Source organism: Oryx dammah, unplaced genomic scaffold, assembly GCF_014754425.2.
Source record: "Oryx dammah isolate SB20612 unplaced genomic scaffold, SCBI_Odam_1.1 HiC_scaffold_10, whole genome shotgun sequence".
Taxonomy (NCBI): domain Eukaryota; kingdom Metazoa; phylum Chordata; class Mammalia; order Artiodactyla; family Bovidae; genus Oryx; species Oryx dammah.
Genome location: NW_024070194.1, coordinates 23,784,301 through 23,803,438, shown reverse-complemented (window position 1 = coordinate 23,803,438; position 19,138 = coordinate 23,784,301). Strand labels below are relative to the sequence as shown.

At 44.8% G+C, this 19,138-nt stretch overlaps 2 protein-coding genes across 4 annotated transcripts in view; one reads left to right on the top strand and one right to left on the bottom strand.

The window, feature by feature from the left end:
* Nucleotides 1-1,263, bottom strand: part of CSTF1 (cleavage stimulation factor subunit 1) — a 12,680-nt gene extending 11,417 nt beyond the window's left edge. The window contains exon 1 of one of the 2 annotated variants that reach the window (XM_040248632.1): nt 1,104-1,263. The gene's annotated coding sequence lies outside the window, so the exon portion shown is untranslated. Of the gene's footprint in view, nt 1-900; nt 1,011-1,103 lie in introns of those variants that run through there. The other variant, XM_040248631.1, reaches the window with a different exon arrangement.
* Nucleotides 1,213-19,138, top strand: AURKA (aurora kinase A). 2 transcript variants are annotated; one of them, XM_040248634.1, is made up of 9 exons: nt 1,213-1,462; nt 4,567-4,610; nt 5,583-5,862; nt 7,304-7,358; nt 8,362-8,553; nt 9,315-9,453; nt 15,934-16,082; nt 18,179-18,353; nt 18,492-19,138. In XM_040248634.1, exons 2-9 carry the CDS (start codon nt 4,572-4,574, stop codon nt 18,669-18,671), a joined length of 1,209 nt encoding a protein of 402 aa, XP_040104568.1. In that variant the 5' UTR covers nt 1,213-1,462; nt 4,567-4,571; the 3' UTR covers nt 18,672-19,138. The 2 variants fall into 2 exon arrangements, with proteins under 2 accessions (XP_040104568.1, XP_040104569.1); XM_040248635.1 differs by having other exon boundaries at nt 7,304-7,362.

Below are 19,138 nucleotides of genomic sequence, written 5' to 3'. Positions count from 1 at the left end.
GTTGGCAATTTGATCTCTGGTTCCTCTGCCTTTTCTAAAACCAGCTTGAACATCAGGAAGTTCACAGTTCATGTACTGCTGAAGCCTGGCTTGGAGAATTTTGAGCATTACTTTACCAGCATGTGAGATGAGTGCAATTGTGTGGTAGTTTGAGCATTCCTTGGCATTGCCTTTCTTTGGGATTGGAATGAATGGAATCTCATTTTAGAGGTGGGCAACTGGAGGCCCAGAAAGGTTAACTCACCCAGGATTCAAGAGGTTGTAAATGGCGGAGCCTGAATCCTAACCCTGAGCCTGTGCTGTACTGATGGAGATTGAGCAAATACATGTAAATCCATGCTTGTGTAAACACTAGGACACAACAGAGATGATAAAGCCGCTCAAAGAAATCAGTGAACACTGCAAGGAAAATGTGGCTTTGTCATCCTGTCTCTTCTCTTATGTTAGGCGCACCAACCGGCGTACCAAGAGATTAAAAAAGAAAAGAGAGGACGAACCCCGCTTAACTCCCATAGAACGTTCGCTCGCTGCGCTAGTAAGCAGGTAATTACCATCCCCAAATTGGCAGATGAAGGGGCTACAGCCCGAGGGCAGGAAGAGCCCAGTGCAGGACAAGTTGTACCAGGAGCTGGAAGAAGGACCAAGGCGAGAACACAGACGCCCTCTCACCGAACGCTCCGCTATGACCCCGACCTAGAGGCCAACGAAGGATGGACGGGAGAGTGTGAGCAAGGCCATTAAGGAAAAGGAGGGACAGTGCAGGCCGAACCCAGCAACTCAGGGCGCACGCCACCCCGCTCACTAATGACCCTTCCCGCCCCGCTCTGGTCCTCCCGATGGTTCCCCAAGGGTCCCAGCCGACCGCACCAGCACTCTCCACGCAACCCTGGCTCCCCATACCCGCTGGTCCCGCTCTCTCCGTCTCCCGCTCTCTCCTGGAAAAATGGAGGCGCGAATCCTGTCCGATCAATCGCTCCGTGCGCACGTTCACTGCGCACGCGCAAAGGGCATCGCGCCGAGCGCTGCGCTATCGATCCGCACCCCTCAACTTGCTCCTGCCCTTCTCGCCATCTTACTTAGGGGCACGACCGAAAGACTCTCACCTCCTTCAACTTTATTTACTCCGCGACAACCCTGACGCCAAGGAACTGTTGCTTTACGGACAAATGTCAGATCCAGAGAACACCGCGGGCGCTAGAACGGCCACGGGTGTGTCGGGCCATTGGCTCCACCACTTCCGGGGCCTTACGGAGCAAATGCGCCTGCGCGCCTTCTCCGCCGGCCTGTGACACAAGCTGTAGAGTTGGCTTTGAACCAATGAAAAGGCAGCACCTCTCTAGCCCCGACCAATCAGCATTCGGAATAGAGGGTTTAACTCCTATTTAAAATGAAGACTTTGAATCTTAACGGCTGAGCTCTCGGGAGGACTTGGTTTCTTTGGATCGGAGGTGAGAGTCCACAGGTGCGTAGACCTGGGGCATCTCTCTGGGGCGGGCTGGCAGGCGGGCGGACCGACCCAGGGTGGCCTTTGCGGGTTGGTGGGAGGGAAGCAGTCTTGGGGGTCGCTGGGTCAACAAGGGGTGGTCGGGGCGACAGAGCTTCCTTTTCCGCCCCCCCCCCGCCCCGTTCCTCCCTGCGCCCCCTCCCCCGCGCTTTCCTTGCACCCTCTCTTCTGTGCTTGGATATCGATATTCCCTACAGCATGCCTCCTGGTGTTTATTGAACACCCGGAGTGAATCGGGTTGTGGGGGTGGGAAGGTTGCTTTCTGATGGGATTCTCATGTTAAGTGAGCACCTGGGTAAGAAAGAATGCAAAATGTTTTTTTGCCGTCTTGGAATTTACGTTCTAGGGGTGGTGGGTGAGGAGACAGACGATAAACTAACAAGATAACTTCCGATAGGGATGAGTACTAGGAAGTGGGCTAGTTTGAATAGACTAGCCAGGAAAGGCCCTTGTCCGGGCAGGATGGATGAGAGGGTGAATAAATAAACCTGGAAGCCAGTGCTTCTCAAACCGTAGACGCTGGATTCCCTTTATCGGGATTACTTGAGCGTTCTAGTTAAAAATATGAACCCACCTAAGAGATCAGAGGGGCTTTCCAGGTGGCGCTAGTGGTAAAGAACCCTCAGGAGATGGAAGCGACTCAGGTTCGATCCCTGGCCCTCCCTGGAGGAGGGCATGGCAACCCACTCCAGTATTCTTGCCTGGAGAATCCCAAAGACAGAAGTCTGGTGGGTTACAGTCCATAGAGTTGCACAGGGTTAGACTCGACCCATGCAAGGAAGGGATCAGAAGTGCTTGGGCCTAGGACTCAGGTGTTTGTATTTTTATCAAGCTGTACAGGTGATTCTGATGTTTTGAGAACTAGTGTATGCCCCGTGTATACTGGTCATCTGGGGATGTCTTTGAAATGCAGGGTCTTAATTTGTTAGGTCTAGAGTTGGGCTCCAAAGTCTCCATTTCTAACAGTTGTCCTCCTGATGTACATGTGGCTACCATCCTTGACTTTGACTGTTTTCTTCTCATCCTTAACCTTCCTTGTTGTTTGAATTAAACGTGTTTCAGCAGCATACTCATTTCCTCTCCACTCACCTTCATATGTGTGGGTAATTTGCAGGTTTGATGAAGGAATGAGAAGTCTCCACCCACAGTGCAATTAAATCTGCTTTTCTATGTAGACTAGTAGGATCTCCAGTTTGAAGTGCAGGGATCTTATGCAGGTCGTCTGGACATGAGACTCTCGAACTTGGCTGGAGTCCAGAATCACCTGAGAAACTCTCTTCTGTGGCTCTCTGCGGAATTCTGAAGCAGAGACTTAGTCCATTCTGTTCCATTATTCTTCCTGAGAAGGAAAAGTGTGTTACCTGGAGTGAATGAATATTGGTAGCTTCTGTAAAACCAGTGTCTGTAGAGCTGTGTGATCTCATGAGTCAGCTACTTGTAACTGTCAGGGAGAGTGAAGAAGGCACCACAGCATGGGTGAAATTACCGTTCACATGGTATGAGAATGTATTTCCTTTTCTTGTCTATTTCCCAATGGCTGTTTGATATAAAGACTCCAGATTCTTTAGTCTGGTCTCCTCTTGCAGGTGGAGTTATTTGTTTGCTTATAAAGTGGATGTGAAAGTGGGGGTCTGAAGACTGCTTTCTGATTGGATTCTAGAATTTAGGGAGCAAGAGAAATGGGTAAAGGTTTCTCTGGCCCAAGGATCCATATATCTGACTTGTTAGAGGGATCACTGGGCACAGTGTTGCAAATGGACCATAAATGGGGCAAACGTGAAAGCAGAGTGACCACTGGGAGCTTTTTGCAAATAATTGAAGGGAGAGAAAATTGTGGTTTGACCAGGTGGGAGTAGGAAAGGTTGTGAGCAGTGATTTTCAAAATAGAGCCTGTAGGATACGCTGATGGCTTAGATACAGGGTTTGAGGGAGAACCATGTAAAAGATTATAAGACTTTAGACTTGAGCAACTGGCAGGATGGAGAGAGCAGGTTAAGGGGAATGAGTATTGGGAGGAAGCAGGACGTCAGTTGGGGACAGGTTAAGATTGTGATGCCACTCAGATTACCAGGTGGTAGAAGTTCAGAGGGGAGCTTTGGGCTTGAGATAGAAATTTGGGGGTCCTCAGCCTGTGGATGGTATTAAAAGCTGGGGAAGAAGAGGTTTCATTTGGTGTGTTGGGTTGAGATGCCTGGCAGGCTTTCCTGGGGCATGCTCAGCAGGTGATAGAGAGCCTGGCAGGAGAGGAGAGGGCAGAAGGCACCAATTTGCATTCTCCTAATAGAGATGTTTAGAGCCCTGGGACCCTAGGAAAGTGTAGAAAGAGAGTGGGGAATCCCTTCCATGGTTACCCTAGACACTGATGGGTGGCACAGGTGAGGCTCATCAGCTAAGGTGTTTGCTTTGGGACAGCTAGTAGACAAGTCTGTGCAGGAATAGAGTGCAGGACCCCCTGGAATGCCAGGAATGCTCTTGAGGGGAAGGCTGAAAATTGACCTTTGGATCTGGCAACAGTGGGTCTGCCCTCTACCCACCCTCTGCCGGAGCCTGGTGGGGATGAAAACCCTGTGGGAGGGAGCCTGCAGCCCGGTGAGGGAGGTGATTGAGACAACTGTTGCCCAGTTCTGCTGCTGAAAGGGGAGGCCAGAGATGTGGTCATAGTTTGAGTCAATTTAAGGGTAAAGTGGACTTTTTTTTTTTTTAAGGGCAGCACTTAAGGAAGCCAGCCTGTAGACTGATGGAAGGGATTCATTAGAGAGATGATGGGAGAGTGGGGTAACGCAGTTCAGGAGTGGGGTTGGAGTACCAGGGAGGGGAGAGGATGGGATACATTGTGTGAGAGGAAAGAAAGGCCCCACATGTGTACCTGATCTAAACCCCATACTTGTGCTCTATCACAGGAGAAAATGCTGCTCCCTTATCAGCCTTCATGGACGACAAATCATGTAAAATTCTATGTGATGCTGAGGCTTTTTCATCAGGATTTTTAACCCTGATCCAGTGTGACGCTTTGAAGCAGATGGATTTTTACAAATTAAAGGTGGTTCTTTTTTTCTTTTCAGGCATCATGGACAGATGTAAAGAAAACTGCATCTCAGGGCCTAAGGTAAATTGAATAATCAGGAATCTCAGATCCCTTTTATAAGACCTAAAGGGAAGTTGGGTTTAAGCCTAGAGTTGTTGTCACCTTTCCTTTGAGATGTGACTGTGGTTCCTCCACCGCGTCCCTGGGTGGGAACTCGTTGCTTTTCTCGGCATTCAACAAGGCTCTGTTGCTTCTCTCAGTGTAACTTTTATTTCGCTCTAACTTTTTGAAGAGCCTGTGTTTGTTTCCTCTTTTGCCTCAGATCCGTTTTGTGAGTACTTGGAAACTGAAACACTAATAAATCAATAGTAATTAGCTTTGGGGACTATTAAAACTGTGTTCATCATTATTTAAAAAATTATATAATGAGCTTTTTATGGAACATGTGGCAAATATAAAACTTCACGCAAAAATAATCACTATTGAATATTTGATATGTTCAGAGAAAAGACTGAAAAAATACAAACATTGTTGAAGAAATTTCAGTGGAATTGGGATTTTAGTATAAAGTTCCTGAATTGTAGCTTCTTGCTAAAGAATAAATCCCAAGTCACTGAGAATTCTTAGAAAGTGTTTAATGCCTCCCTTTTTAGATAAAAGTTTAGTTAATGAACTTTTTAATGGGGACATGACTTTTAGGGGTAGAGTGTTGGGGAGCGGGTAGGAGGTGTCATTCAGGTATTTCAACCCTATACTAACTGTATCGTCTGCAAGTGCTGATTCCAGTTGGTTTCCCTGTCCATCTGTTATCATTACTGCTGCTGCTAAGTCGCTTCAGTCGTGTCTGACTCTGTGCGACCCCATAGATGGCAGCCCACCAGGCTCCTCCGTCCCTGGGATTCTCCAGGCAAGAATACTGGAATGGGTTGCCATTTCCTTCTCCAGCGACAGTCATTATATTGCGATATTAGAAGACAGACCTTTGGAATACTCTCAAGATACTCAGCTTTCCTTCATGAAGACCATCACATTCCTTTTTCCTCCCCAATCTAGACTGCAGTTCCACTTAGTGATGGCCCAAAACGTGTTCCAGTGGCTCAGCAGTTTCCCTCTCAGAATCCGATGTCTGTGAACAGCGGCCAGGCTCAGCGCGTCCTGTGTCCCACAAATTCCTTGCAGCGTGTTCCTTCACAAGCACAGAAGCTAGTCTCCATCCAGAAACCAGTACAGACCCTGAAGCAGAAGCCACCGCAGGCAGCCAGTGCCCCTCGTCCTGTCATCAGGCCGCCAAGTAACACCCAGAAGAGCAAACAGCCCCAGCCACCAGCGCCTGGTAAGCAGTCTTCTTAGGCTCATTGGGGAGCCATTCTTTTATTTGCTAAAAAAAAAAAAAAAAAAAAAAACCTCCCACATATACAGATATGTGTTTACTATTTGAAACCCTAGCTTTTACGTCATTTCTACTGAGGATGGGGAGAGCATCTGATGTCGGGGTGAAGTAACAAGTTTACTGTGGGCCAGGCCTGACCCCCACCCTCCTGAAAGAGGTGGGCAGTCAGGGAAGACACAACAGCAGCCCCGTATTCTTTGGATTGCTTATTGGGGCAGAGGGGATTCTTTTAGCAAGTACACTTGGAACTGAAAATTTCCAAGGTTCTGGAGCGTGAAGGGAAGTGCTGGGGGTTGGGGAAGTGAGTGGACTGAGGCAGGCAGGGCGAGGTCAGGGTGGGCACTGTCGGCCTCAGCAGGGCTCTGTCCCCTATGTACTGGGAAGCTGCTGAACGGTTTTTGAGCAGAGGTGGGGCTGACTTGCCTCTTAGAGAAAGCTTTTCTGGATATGTGGGATGAATTGAAGAGTAGCCATGCTGGACCCAGGGGTACCAGGTAGGAGGGAGGCCATTGGGTTTTGTCTCCAGTATTGCAGGGGCCTGAGCTGGGTCGGTGTTAATAGTTATTATTTACCAATTGTTGAGTGCTCCATAGCAGGCTTTCTTCATCCACGTTGTGTCATTATGTCCTCATAAGCACTCTACAGAGGCAACCGTAGTTTCTACCTCGATTTTGTGGAGGAGGAAGCTAAGACTTCAAAGCATTAACTTATTCAAACACAGCCAGGGCAGAGTGATTCAGACAGATTTGAGAGCTCACTTAGGATGCCAGCTTGACAGAATGGGGCAATAAGCCAGACATGGGACGGTGGTTATACCGGTGGCATTAAACCATTAAACTGAGATCGTGAACTGTGGAGGGGAGGACTACAGTTTAGACCTGAATTCAAAAATCTCACCAGAGCAAACTGTGCTACTGTTGGAGGTTGAAGTGCTGGAAATACGCAAGTAGAAATGTCCAGTGTAATTTCCCCTTGGCTACTAACACAGTGGAAGGAGGGTGGTGGTTGGCTCATGTTTTGTTGCACATTGTCTGATGCTGACCCACCTCCTGGGTAAGAGGTGATGAATTGTTATGAATGGGAAGACTGGTAACTCTGTTTAGAAGCTCTGCATTTAGAAACTGAGGCTCCAGGGAGAATCTACACAGCCTTGGGTTTTTAGATTATCTGAGGGCCTATGATGTATCTGCTTATCTTTTACTCTGAAAGCTTTATGCAGACTTCAGATGGCAGAAGTCAGGTTACAGTGTAGTCGTCTTTTTTTTTCCTTTTTAAAATAAAACCAAAAATAGTCCAGATCTGTCATTCTGGGCATACCACTGATATTTTGGTGACCACTCTTTGATTCATCTCTAATCAAAGACTGTTAACTTATTCTATTTAGGAAATAATCCTGAGAAGGAAGTGGCATCAAAACAAAAAAATGAAGAATCAAAAAAGTAAGTTTTATCTTATGTCCAAAGTTCTGTACCATCATTCTACTAGAACATACTAATGTCATTTAATTGCAAATTTAGTTATAGGAACAGGCCTGTTAAAAATAGACCTTTGTACTTTCACTTGGAAATTTGGAACATCTATAGTTTCTAAATCTTCAAAGAGAGAAGGGATTTTAATGATTTTTATGAGAGACTCGAGTTTTTCTTACTGCTTTTCACATTTAGAAAGGACTTACATTTGACCTAGAATCTGTTACAGAAATCAAGTGAAACTTCCTCTCGACCCTCAGAAGTAACTACCGCATACAGTTTCTGTATGCTTCTCTGCTACTTCTAATAAAGAGGTGGCAGTTAAACAACAAAATATGGTCCTCTTGCAGCCCTATGGACAGATACTTGACTGTAGAGTACTTTGAAAGTATTCATACACTTACTATATTTGTTCTTCATAAAAAGCTTGGCTGTATTTTCCCTTGCTCTCAGTCTCTGAACTGTCTAGACTCTAGCCACAGCCTTTTTTGCTCTATCTGCCTACCAGAAACTTTCTGAGAGTCTCCTCCAGTGGTTCCCAGCCCACTGTCCTGTAGGCTCCATCCTGTTTGCTTTCCCAGAGTGGTTCTCCACCGCAGAGAGTGGTGGCATCTCCACGGCTAGAGGAGGCCATTTGAAAGAGGTTCCCAGTTGTTTCTGGAACCTTCTTCCTTCTCCAGTTCCTCATCCAGTCCTCCTGTGGTCTTAGCATTGTTGCTAATAGGTCTGTGCTCAGAGCATAGTACTGTCTCAGAACACTTCCCAGCAAGTGCCTTAGCTCCAGAAGTCCAGATTTTTCCCTGTCACAGACTCATTCAGAGGAGGCTATGGTTTGGTTCTTGCCGAGGATACGTGCTGAGTACCACTTGAGTATAGAATTATTGATAGGACTGGGATGTCTGCTACTCATTAATATACCTCATTAGAAAGGATGTGTTTTCTTCACACTTTAAAATGTTCAATTCTTCCCCAGAAGGCAATGGGCTTTGGAAGATTTTGAAATTGGTCGCCCGCTGGGTAAAGGAAAGTTTGGTAATGTTTATTTGGCGAGAGAGAAACAAAGCAAGTTTATTCTGGCTCTTAAAGTGTTATTCAAAGCTCAGCTGGAGAAGGCAGGCGTTGAGCATCAGCTGAGAAGAGAAGTAGAGATACAGTCGCATCTCAGGTAAGTCTTCAAATGGTGTCCGGGAGAGTGGCGTACGGAACTTAGACTTCAGTGTTTATGAACTTCTTTGTAGAAGGCTGGCTTCATAGTACTGCAAAAAATGACTAAATTCATCATTTTTTCAAAGATTTATCTAGACTTAACTGCTGTGGTTTGGAAAAATTGCTTGAAGGTTTGTCTTGTTAATGGAGTAATTTACTGGATGAGTTTTGTTTTGTTTTGGTGGATAATTAAAGGAATGATACCTCTTATTTTGAGTTCAGGTTGCACACTCGTAGGCTATAGGTTGACTTTAGCCAGTGGATCTTTTTGTTTTCAGTGAATTTAAAAAATCTCAGCTAGCCTGTGCTCAGCTGTACAAAGTCCTCCACAGCACATCTGCTGCCGTTATTGAACATGGTCTGTGTTGTCTGTCTCATGGAATTTGAGTTTCAAACTACTGTGGGAATGGCATGTCTTTTTTTTTTTTTCCTTTCAATTTGCGGAGACTTAATATTTAGCTGAATTCTGTCCCCCTAAGAATATAGATGGTTCAAAGGAAGGAAATAGTCTTAACTAAACCTGAGGCCCTACCTTGAAATGCATGTAAATTGATAGCAGTGTACGTATTTTTCTTACAGTGGGTTCTTAGCTTCACATTTTCAAGGGCAGCGGAAGGTGGGATCTGTGACCAGCAGCAGTTCTCACCACTGGTCTCACATGAGGGATCTGACACTCAGTACAGGTGCCCCCCCATACCAGGTGTCCATCTTTCATTGCAGGCATCCAAACATCCTCAGACTATATGGTTATTTCCATGATGCTACCAGAGTCTACTTAATTTTGGAATATGCACCCCTCGGAGCTGTCTATAGAGAACTTCAGAAACTGTCAAAGTTTGATGAGCAGAGAACTGCCACAGTGAGTTTTCATTTATTGTCCAGACTAATTCTGTTTATGCTATACCTGTCCTACATAGTGCTGTACCTTTCATTATATAATAGAGGGGGTTTCGTTTCATGGAAAGCTAGCTTAATACAGGGGTCCCTAACCTCTGGGATCTAATGCCTGATGATTTGGGGTCAGGCTGATGTAATAATAATAGAAATGAAGCACACAATAAATGTAATGCACTCGAGTCATCCCGAAACCATCTGCCCTGCCCCAGGTCTGTGGAAGAATTATCGTACACAAAATGGGTCCTTGGTGCCAAAAAGGCTGGGGACCACTGGCTTCAGTTCAGTTCACTTCAGTCGCTCAGTCGTGTCCGACTCTTTGCGACCCCATGAATTGCAGCACGCCAGGCCTCTCTATCCATCACCAACTCCCAGAGTTCACCCAAACCCACGTCCATCAAGTCGGTGATGCATTCCAGCCATCTCATCCTCTGTCGTCCCCTTCTCCTCCTGCCCCCAATCCCTCTCAGCATCAGAGTCTTTTCCAATGAGTCAACTCTTCACATGAGATGGCCAAAGTACTGGAGTTTCAGCTTTAGCATCAGTTCTTCCAATGAACACCCAGGACTGATCTCTTTCAGAATGGACTGGTTGGATCTCCTTGTGGTCCAAGGAACTCTCAAGAGTCTTCTCCAACACCACAGTTCAAAAGCATCAATTCTTTGGCACTCAGCTTTCTTCACAGTCCAACTCTCACATCCATACATGACCACTGGAAAAACCATAACCTTGACTAGATGGACCTTTGTTGGCAAAGTAATGTCTCTGCTTTTGAGTATGCTATCTAGGTTGGTCATAACTTTCCTTCCAAGGAGTAAGCGTCTTTTAATTTCATGGCTGCAATCACCGTCTGCAGTGATTTTGGAGCCCCCCAAAATAAAGTCTGACACTGTTTCTACTGTTTCCCCATCTATTTCACATGAAGTGATGGGACCAGATGCCATAATCTTTGTTTTCTGAATGTTGAGCTTTAAGCCAGCTTTTTCACTCTCCACTTTTACTTTCATCAAGAGGCTTTTTAGTTCCTCTTCACTTTCTGCCATAAAGGTGGTGTCATCTGCATATCTGAGGTTATTGATATTTCTCCTGGCAATCTTGATTCCAGCTTGTGTTTCTTCCAGTCCAGCATTTCTCATTATGTACTCTGCATATACGTTACATAAGCAGGGTGACAATATATAGCCTTGACGTACTCCTTTTCCTATTTGGAACCAGTCTGTTGTTCCATGTCCAGTTCTAACTCTTGCTTCCTGACCTGCATATAGGTTTCTCAAGAAACAGGTCAGGTGGTCTGGTATTCCCATCTCTTTCAGAATTTTCCACAGTTTATTGTGATCCACACAGTCAAAGGCTTTGGCATAGTCAATAAAGCAGAAATAGATGTTTTTCTGGAACTCTCTTGCTTTCTCCATGGTCCAGTGGATGTTGGCAATTTGATCTCTGGTTCCTCTGCCTTTTCTAAATTCAGCTTGAACATCAGGGAGTTCACGGTTCACGTATTGCTGAAGCCTGGCTTGGAGAATTTTGAGCATTACTTACTAGCGTGTGAGATGAGTGCAATTCTGCGGTAGTTGAGCATTCTTTGGCATTGCCTTTCTTTGGGATTGGAATGAAAACTGACCTTTTCCAGTCCTGTGGCCACTGCTGAGTTTTCCAAATTTGCTGGCATATTGACTGCAGCACTTTCACAGATCATCTTTCAGGGTTTGAAATAGCTCCACTGAAATTCCATCACCTCCTCTAGCTTTGTTCATAGTGATGCTTTCTAAGGCCCTCTTGACTTCACATTCCAGGATGTCTGGCTCTAGGTGAGTGATCACACCATCATATTATCTGGGTCGTGAAGATTTTTGTACAGTTCTTCTGTGTATTCTTACCACCTCTTCTTAATATCTTCTGCTTCTGTTAGGTCCATACCATTTCTGTCCTTTATCGAGCCCATCTTTGCATGAAATGTTCCCTTGGTATCTCTAATTTTCTTGAAGAGATCTCTAGTCTTTCCCATTCTGTTCTTTTCCTCTATTTCTTTGCATTGATCACTGAGGAAGCCTTTCTTATTTCTTCTTGCTATTCTTTGGAACTCTGCATTCAGATGCTTATATCTTTCCTTTTCTCCTTTGCTTTTCGTTTCTCTTCTCTTCACAGCTATTTGTAAGGCCTCCCTAGATAGCCATTTTGCTTAGGTGTACCTTATATACAGATAAAATCAAATACCAAATGAAATCTTGTGGTTGGTTTCCACAGCTGTTTCTGTGGAAATATATATAAATAGTTACCCTGTTTAAAAAAGAGAAGAATGTATTTTTGATTAGTTTTAGATTTACAGAACAATTGAAGATAGTGCAGACTTACTTTTTCCATGCACATCTGACTTCTATTAGTATTTTATATCTGTGGTACAACTGTTATAACTAATGGACCACTGCTACTGCTAAGTCGCTTCAGTCGTGTCCGACTCTGTGCGACCCCATAGACGGCAGCCCACCAGGCTCCTCCGTCCCTGGGATTCTCCAGGCAAGAACACTGGAGTGGGTTGCCATTTCCTTCTCCAATGCATAAAAGTGAAAAGTGAAAGTGATGTCGCTCAGTCGTGTCCGACTCTTCACGACCCCATGGACTAGAGCCTACCAGGCTCCTCTGTCCATGGGATTTTCCAGGCAAGAGTACTGGAGTGGGGTGCCATCGCACTAGTACATAACTATTGTCTGAAATCCACACTTAGATTCAGATTTCCTTTGTTTCTCATGATTAGATTCAGTTCAGTCGCTCAGTCGTGTTTGACTCTTTGTGACCCCATGAACTGTAGCACGCCAGGCCTCCCTCTCCATCACCAACTCCTGGAGTCCACCCAAACCCATGTCCATCGAGTTGATGATGCCATCCAACCATCTCATCCTCTGTCGTCCCCTTCTCCTCCTGCCCTCAGTCTTTCCCAGCATCAGGGTCTTTTCCAATGAGTCCGCTCTCCGCATCAGGTGGCCAAAGTATTGGAGTTTCAGCTTTAGCATCAGTCCTTCCAATGAACACCTAGGACTGATCTCCTTTAGGATGGACTGGTTGGATCTCCTTGCAGTCCAAGGGACTCTCAAGAGTCTTCTCCAACACCACAGTTCAAAAGCATCAATTCTTCAGCGCTCAGCTTTCTTTATAGTCCAACTCTCATATCTATACATGACCACTGGACAAACCATAGCCTTGTCTAGACGGACCTTTGTTGGCAAAGTAATGTCTCTGCTTTTTAATATGCTGTCTAGGTTGGTCATAATTTTAGATGAGGGTCATGGGTTTTTGGAGGAAGGTCAGAGGTGAAAGGCATTCTCTAAGGATACAAGCTACTGACCTGACTCCTCCCCAGGTGTTGGTCTCGACCACCCGGCTGGGGTAGTGTTTGTCAAGCTTCTCCTCTGTAGAGTTACTCTCTCTCCCTTTTCAGAGGAACAGCTCTTCTCCTACAGGACTTGGAATTCTGTACTACAGAGCTGTCTTTTCTCCCTTATTGATTTGCTCAAATATTTATGAATATGGACTCAGACGCTTGATACGTTGAGGATAATCTAATAGCACTTTGTTCTCATTGTTCGTTCCAGATTTGGCCACCGGCTGCTCTTTAACACAGTGTCTGTGTCCTTCTGACCTGTCCCCAACATTGTGGGGAGTGCGGGCCTGTGTTTTTTTTAAAAGCACTTTCTGTTTGTCGGTGCCATAAGGTGCTCCAGCTTCGTCTTATACATTTTCTAAGTCTTAGAATTCATTATTTCTCTAAGGAGCTTTGCTTCCTTTTATTGGAAAATGTTACTAGAAGTCTTGATCTGGGTGCTGGATATGCTCATTGCTACGGTTACCACTTCTGGGCTTTCAGCTGAAAGAGAACATTGAGATGTGTGTATTGTAATCTCAGTATTTGCATGTATATGAAAGTATTTATAATTATCCACCTGTATCTATAGTATCTATACTAAACATGAGTCCCTTATCACATGGATCATTTTACTCTCCTCCCTTGCTTATAGTAGCCTCCACTCCAACACTGAGAAACTTGGATTCCAGCATCGGCCATCCTTTTATCCAATTCCAGTGTTCATGTGTAGTGGTGTCAGAATTGTTAACCAGTTACCCTTGTGGGAAACAACCGTATGCATTTGAGGTTCATCTGTATCCTCTCAGGGTTTGATGGTTCATTTCTCTTTATTGGTGAATAATACTCCATCATAGGGCTCTGCCTTGGTTTATTGCTTCATTTGTTGAAGGGTATCTTGGTTGCTTCTAGTCTTTATAAAGAGTTGCATGTGGCTTTTTGTGGGACACAAGTTTTCATATCTGCTGGGTAGATACCTAGGGGGTGCTGCTGGCTTGCACATAAGTCTGCGTTTAGCTGTGTGGAATCTGTCGGCGGTTTCTGCAGTGGATATGCCTGCCATCTGTGCATTCCCACCCACGCGTGAGTGCCTGTGGCTCCCCACCAGCGAGTGGTGCCGGCGTGCTTTTTGAGTTTGTCTTCCCAGTAGGTGTACAGCAGTGTCTCATTGCTTTAATTTGCAGTTCTCTAATAACATACAAGGTTGAGCATCTTTTCAGATGTTTATTTTCCATCTCTGTTAGCATCTTTGAGGTCTGTTCAGACCTTTGAAAGTGAAAGTTGCTCAGTCATGTCCGACTCTTAGCGACTCTATGGCCTATACAGTGCTGTACAGCCCATGGAATTCACCAGGCCAGAATACTGGAGTGGGTAGCCTTCCCTTCTCCAAGGGATCTTCCCAACCCGGGGATCGAACCCAGGTTCAGACCTTTGGCCCATTAAAAAATTTTTTTGTTGTTGTCTCACTGAGTTTTAAGAATCCACGTGTATTTGTGATATGAGTCCTTTATCATGTGTTTTACAAACATTTTCTCCCCTTCTGTGCCTTGTGCTTTCCTTCGCTTAACTGAGTCTTTCATGGGCAGACATTTATAATCTTAAACTCCAACATATCACGTTTTTTGTTTTGCCTTTTTCTTTTTTTCATGGATTGTACTCTTCTTTATTAATGTGAAAATTGTTGGAAGAAGTTGTCTTAATTTGGACTGTTTTTTGTTGAATTAGATGAAGGGCCTATAGAATGGTGGTTACTTTGTTCTGTTTCTTGGTGGAGGTCTCTGGGTAGTATGTACACTTATCTTTTTGGCATTGATCTAAATGGCATTAAATTCAAGTGGTTTTACTTTCATCTTCTACTGAAATCACAGCACTGTTGGTGAATGACCCCTCTGGTTCTGTCTGTGCAATGAAGACATACTATTTCAACTTAAATATTTGCCCTTTGGATAAGTAGAAATCTATTTTATTTGCTTTTTAAATATTAACTAGCCAAGCTAGTTTCTTCTTTAATTGGCAAGTAATGTTTGTACTCAGTTTTCTTCAATCCGGTGGAGTTTACTTTGGTGTAAACAGATAGCTGTTTGAAAGGAAGTAAAAGATTGGTTTTTTCTAGATTCCCTAGTAGTTTATACACACACACCTGTTTTTCTTTCCTGATTAATTAAAACTAGTTCTGGAGAAGTGTTAGGGACCTTTACACATAATCCATAATCTTAATGTGGGCGTGTGGAGGGGGTGGATGCAGAGAGCACTTGTTCCTGCCGGGTTTGAGCAGGGGCAGCCCATTGTCGTCTGGAATCCTACTGTATCCTCTTAGAGCATCACCCACTTTGGTGCAGGAGACGAGCTTTCTTTGCCTTTGCTTTCAGTTTATTTATGGTTTATTTAAGTTTATGGTCTAAAGTTTGGTCTCTGCCTTTTGGCTGAAAGCAATGAAAAATGTCCTTTCTGATAATAACATCTAGTTTGTACCCCTTCATTTGGTAAACCGTTTTGGTATAACATAATGTTCAGTCCTATTTAGAATTATTCTTTGAGAAACCAACACTTCTTAAACGTCAGTCAGAACTAAATATATTCAATATATTAGAAAACAATTCTCATTTACATGTTAAAGCAAACCCTGGGCTTGCTTAAGTTTATAGCTTCAAACAAACCCTTTTGTTGTAATTTTGCCTTAGTTTTAAAAATGGGGACGGACATTAAAGTTTTTCTTTTTTTAAGAATGTTAAAAATTGTGTACAGGCCTGACTCCCTCATTTGTACCAGTTTTTCAGTATTGTCAAAATTCATGGCTTCTGGGCCATAAATTGCCAGGTGGGGATGTAGTGGTATACCTTGGTGTTCTCCTGTCTTTCCGTGTCGCACCTGCTGTGTTAGCAGATAACCTAGCACAGAGTCATTTGTACTTCACGCTGAACACTAAATTGGTTTGTTTTCTTCTAGAGTCATCCACTGTCTCTAGTTTTTGCTTTCAAATCTACAAAACATGTTAAAATCTATGTTGAGTTTCCTTTCAGAAGAGATGTCTAAAATTAACTTGTGTTATATAAATCTAAAACGGATTTCCAATACTTTTTGTTTTAATAGTATATCACAGAATTGGCAAATGCCTTGTCTTACTGTCATTCAAAGAGAGTTATTCACAGAGACATTAAGCCAGAGAACCTGCTCCTTGGATCAGCTGGAGAGCTTAAGATCGCCGATTTTGGGTGGTCGGTACATGCCCCATCCTCCAGGTATATAACTTCAGAGATGGAACTTGTTTGTTTGGTTTAGCAAAAGCCTAGGGGCTAATGAGCTAAATAGTAAAATATTTACTATAAGTAAATGTAAGCGTAGATGTTGTAGGCGGTTGGGTCAAGTAACTGACACACATGCTTTGGAGTAATTTAGGCCTGGCAGGAAACTAGTGTCTTCAAGAACATTTTTACTGTGCAGCCATTTGTGGATGTTTATCCTGGGGTTACGGAGAAGGCAATGGCACCCCACTCCAGTACTCTTGCCTGGAAAATCCCATGGATGGAGGAGCCTGGTAGGCTGCAGTCCATGAGGTCGCTAAGAGTCAGACCTGACTGAGCAACTTCACTTTGATTTTCACTTTCATGCATTGGAGAAGGAAATGGCAAGCCACTCCAGTATTCTTGCCTGGAGAATCCCAGGGATGGAGAAGGCTGGTGGGCTGCCATCTATAGGGTTGCACAGAGTCGGACACAACTGAAGCAACTTAGCAGCAGCAGCAACCTGGGGTTAAAGGTGCATACTATCCTTAGAGGCCAGTGAAAGGGACAAATAGGTAAAAGATATTACAAGTGTATCACAGAATGAAATGCAGTGTGTAGAGGGGGAATAACACCTGACTGACTGGGAGGGAAACTCCACTGCCTCCAGGGCCAGGAGACACGAGTTCTACGAGTTCTGAGGGCAGCACCTGCAGAGCTCTAGAACTGGGAGCTTAAAGGAACCAAACTAGTTTGGATGGAGCTTTCAGAGTGGTGGTTAAAGATTCTTTGGTCTGCTCCTGTCAACAGAACAGTCCTTTCTTATCTCTTAAAGCAGAGAGATCAACCTAATGAAACAATTTAAGTGAACTTTGCAAACAGAGCTAAAACATTTTCTCCTGTTTTTAGGTTGGGTTTCAGTGAGCTTTTGAAACCATGTGTGAAGTAGGGCAATTAAAAGCATACATCTACTGCTAAGAGTTTGTCAGCTTTGGGGTAGGTCTTTAAAAAATTGTAACCAGATTACTTTAAAGCCAGTTTAAAAAACTGTATAGTCCAAAATGGATGCTGTTGAGTGTGAGATTTGTTTTTGATACAGATCACTCCTAACTGTTTGCAGCAAGGCACTGAATCTGCTGTTGCAGTCTCTTTTTGTTTTGGGGAGAAAAAAATCTGGTTGTCACAAGTGGGAGCTGTTGGCCTCTGGTGAGGCAAACAGCAATGGCTGTATGATCACAGGGCTAAGCTGGACCTTGGCCCGCCCAGTGGTGTCATCACGACAGGAAAGATGGCTGATCCTCTTCTAAAGAGGATATCATATAAAATGTTGGTCACTTGGCCCGGCTTCCCATAGCTGGTTAACTGTAAGAGCTCTCAGGTTACTGTGGTCTCTTTTGAGGCTCTTGACCTGGGCCTTCTCCCGAATCCAGTGGTGAGAGGCTAGGAGTCTGCGGTGGCAGCTCCTTTAGGTGAGTGAACATTTGTGCGCTCGCCAGGCACCAGTGGCACCAAAGAATAACTGGTACAGGGCAGCAAAATCTGCCTAGCCTTTGCTCCTGTTTTGATATCTGTTTCCAACCTCTGTTATAAAAACAGACACACTGAATTGATCACCTGCCTATCCAGTGCCTATACTCCCAATAGTTGTTAACATTTTACCATATTGAGTGTGTCTACGTTTTGGTGAACCTTCAAAAATAAGTGACAGCATGCTTCATCTTTTGAGTGCTTCAGTAGTAGGCTAAGGACATTGTCCTGTATAATCACAACCATTATCACACCTAAGAAACCTAGTCTTGTTAATATCTACTACTTAGTCCATGTTCGAATTTCCCTAGTTGTTCACACAGTTTTATAGTGGTGATACTTTAAAGCTCATATATCATTTAAGGAAGTTCTGGAATTAGACATATTTGGGGGTGCCACATGATTGCTAGCTGTGAGGTCTGGTATAGCGCCCTGTCTAAAAATGGGTTTATAATAGCACCTGCTTTGTAGCACAGGAGCTAGCCTAGGAAAAGCACTCAGTGTTAGTGGAATGGTTGGTGACTTTGAGCAGCTGTCGTGATAATAGAAACAGTAGCACGTCAACCCGAGCCTGCCTGTGTTTTCAGGAGGACCACCCTCTGCGGCACGCTGGACTACCTGCCCCCTGAGATGATTGAGGGCCGGATGCACGATGAGAAAGTGGACCTCTGGAGCCTTGGGGTGCTTTGCTATGAGTTCCTCGTCGGGAAGCCTCCTTTTGAGGCAGACACATACCAGGAGACCTACAGAAGAATATCACGGGTAAGGCCTCACTACAAAGGGACCCATCGTTGTTAGAATTCCTTCCTTATCAGCCTTGACAGGAGGCTATGATCTGAGTATTTCTCGTGTTCTCTGAGCCACGTTGTGACTCTTGTCACTTATTGTGTACTCATCCAGGTGGAATTCACATTCCCTGACTGCGTGCCCGAGGGAGCCAGGGACCTCATTTCAAGACTATTGAAGCACAACCCCAGCCAGAGGCCCACCCTCAAAGAAGTACTTGAACACCCCTGGATCACAGCCAACTCAAAACCATCAAGTTGTCAGAAAAAAGAGTCAACTAGCAAACAGTCTTAATCTTTGGGGGCAGAGATCCTTAGGCCAGGGCTGCCTTGTCCTGGAGCAGGCTGCTGGCATGTCTCCCTGTGGCCTGCCCGCCATCGAGACTGCAGGACATGCTGCTGACGAGCAGGCAGTGCTCGGAGTCCCACTTCCACAGACACGACACTCTGCAGCAGTGGGAGCAGCTGTGAGAATCGTGTTAACTTCACTGGTTATAGTATCAATCTGGAGGCAAGGTTTGAGGGCAGCCACCCCGCAGCCTGTTTGGAGTAAGGTGTCCTCGTGGAAGATGGACTCAGAGCCTGGCTGTGGGGAAGGGAGTCATGCCTAGTCCTGCCTTGACCCTTGAAACACTGTGCAATAACCTTCCCAGTCCTGTGTGTGTGTAACTTATCGGGTGGCCCAGTCTGGTAACGCTGTCAGAATGAACATGTGATTCTTCCTTTTAAATGTTAAAATAAAGATTTTTGTATAGACTTGTA

Coding starts and splice junctions, on each gene's coding strand:
- AURKA (XM_040248634.1), top strand. CDS start 4,572: ATGGACAGATGTAAAGAAAACTGCATCTCAGGGCCTAAG. Junction 8,554..9,314: donor GAGATACAGTCGCATCTCAG/GTAAGTCTTCAA, acceptor CTTTCATTGCAG/GCATCCAAACATCCTCAGAC. Junction 18,354..18,491: donor CCTACAGAAGAATATCACGG/GTAAGGCCTCAC, acceptor GTACTCATCCAG/GTGGAATTCACATTCCCTGA.